The sequence below is a fragment of the Eimeria mitis genome, genomic scaffold, assembly GCF_000499745.2.
Source record: "Eimeria mitis Houghton genomic scaffold, Emh_scaff8525, whole genome shotgun sequence".
Classification (NCBI taxonomy): domain Eukaryota; phylum Apicomplexa; class Conoidasida; order Eucoccidiorida; family Eimeriidae; genus Eimeria; species Eimeria mitis.
This window is the reverse complement of record NW_013576281.1, coordinates 387-786: the sequence shown is the minus strand read 5'-3', so window position 1 is coordinate 786 and position 400 is coordinate 387. Positions and strand designations below refer to the sequence as shown.

The 400-nt window shown below is 49.8% G+C and overlaps 1 protein-coding gene across 1 annotated transcript in view; it reads left to right on the top strand.

Annotated features, from left to right (window-relative positions):
* Positions 1-369, top strand: part of EMH_0095200 (uncharacterized protein) — a gene marked incomplete at both ends in the record, with an annotated part of 1,226 nt that extends 857 nt beyond the window's left edge. The window contains 2 exons of the mRNA XM_013502204.1: positions 9-247; positions 307-369. Of these exons, the coding sequence (XP_013357658.1) occupies positions 9-247; positions 307-369 (302 nt within the window). The remainder of the gene's footprint in view (positions 1-8; positions 248-306) is intronic.
* Between the last annotated feature and the right edge of the window lie 31 nt (positions 370-400).

Below are 400 nucleotides of genomic sequence, written 5' to 3'. Positions count from 1 at the left end.
CAACATAGGACAGGGCTGGACGGCCTCGGACTCGGACTTGCAGCAGCAGCAGCAGCAGCAGCAGCAGCAGCAGCAGAAGCAGCAGCAGCAGAAGCAGCAGTGGGAGAAACTAAGAGGCAAGACAAAGGGGGGCCGCAGCATCATAATTAAAAGAGTTGTTGAGGAGGGTAGCAACACAACGAGAAGAAAAACAAAAACAAGAAGCAGACAAAAAAATATTAAAAATGACCATAGGCCAGACAGCATGGTGAGAAAATAAATATTCAGATGAACGCGAGGGTTTAGGGTTTAGGGTTTAGGGTTTAGATCCTGCAGCGTGGTGCTCAGCAGCAAGGCGTAGCTGCTGTGCTTTCCCAGATTTGTTTGTAGACTCTGCTGCTGCTGCTGCTGCTGTTGCTGC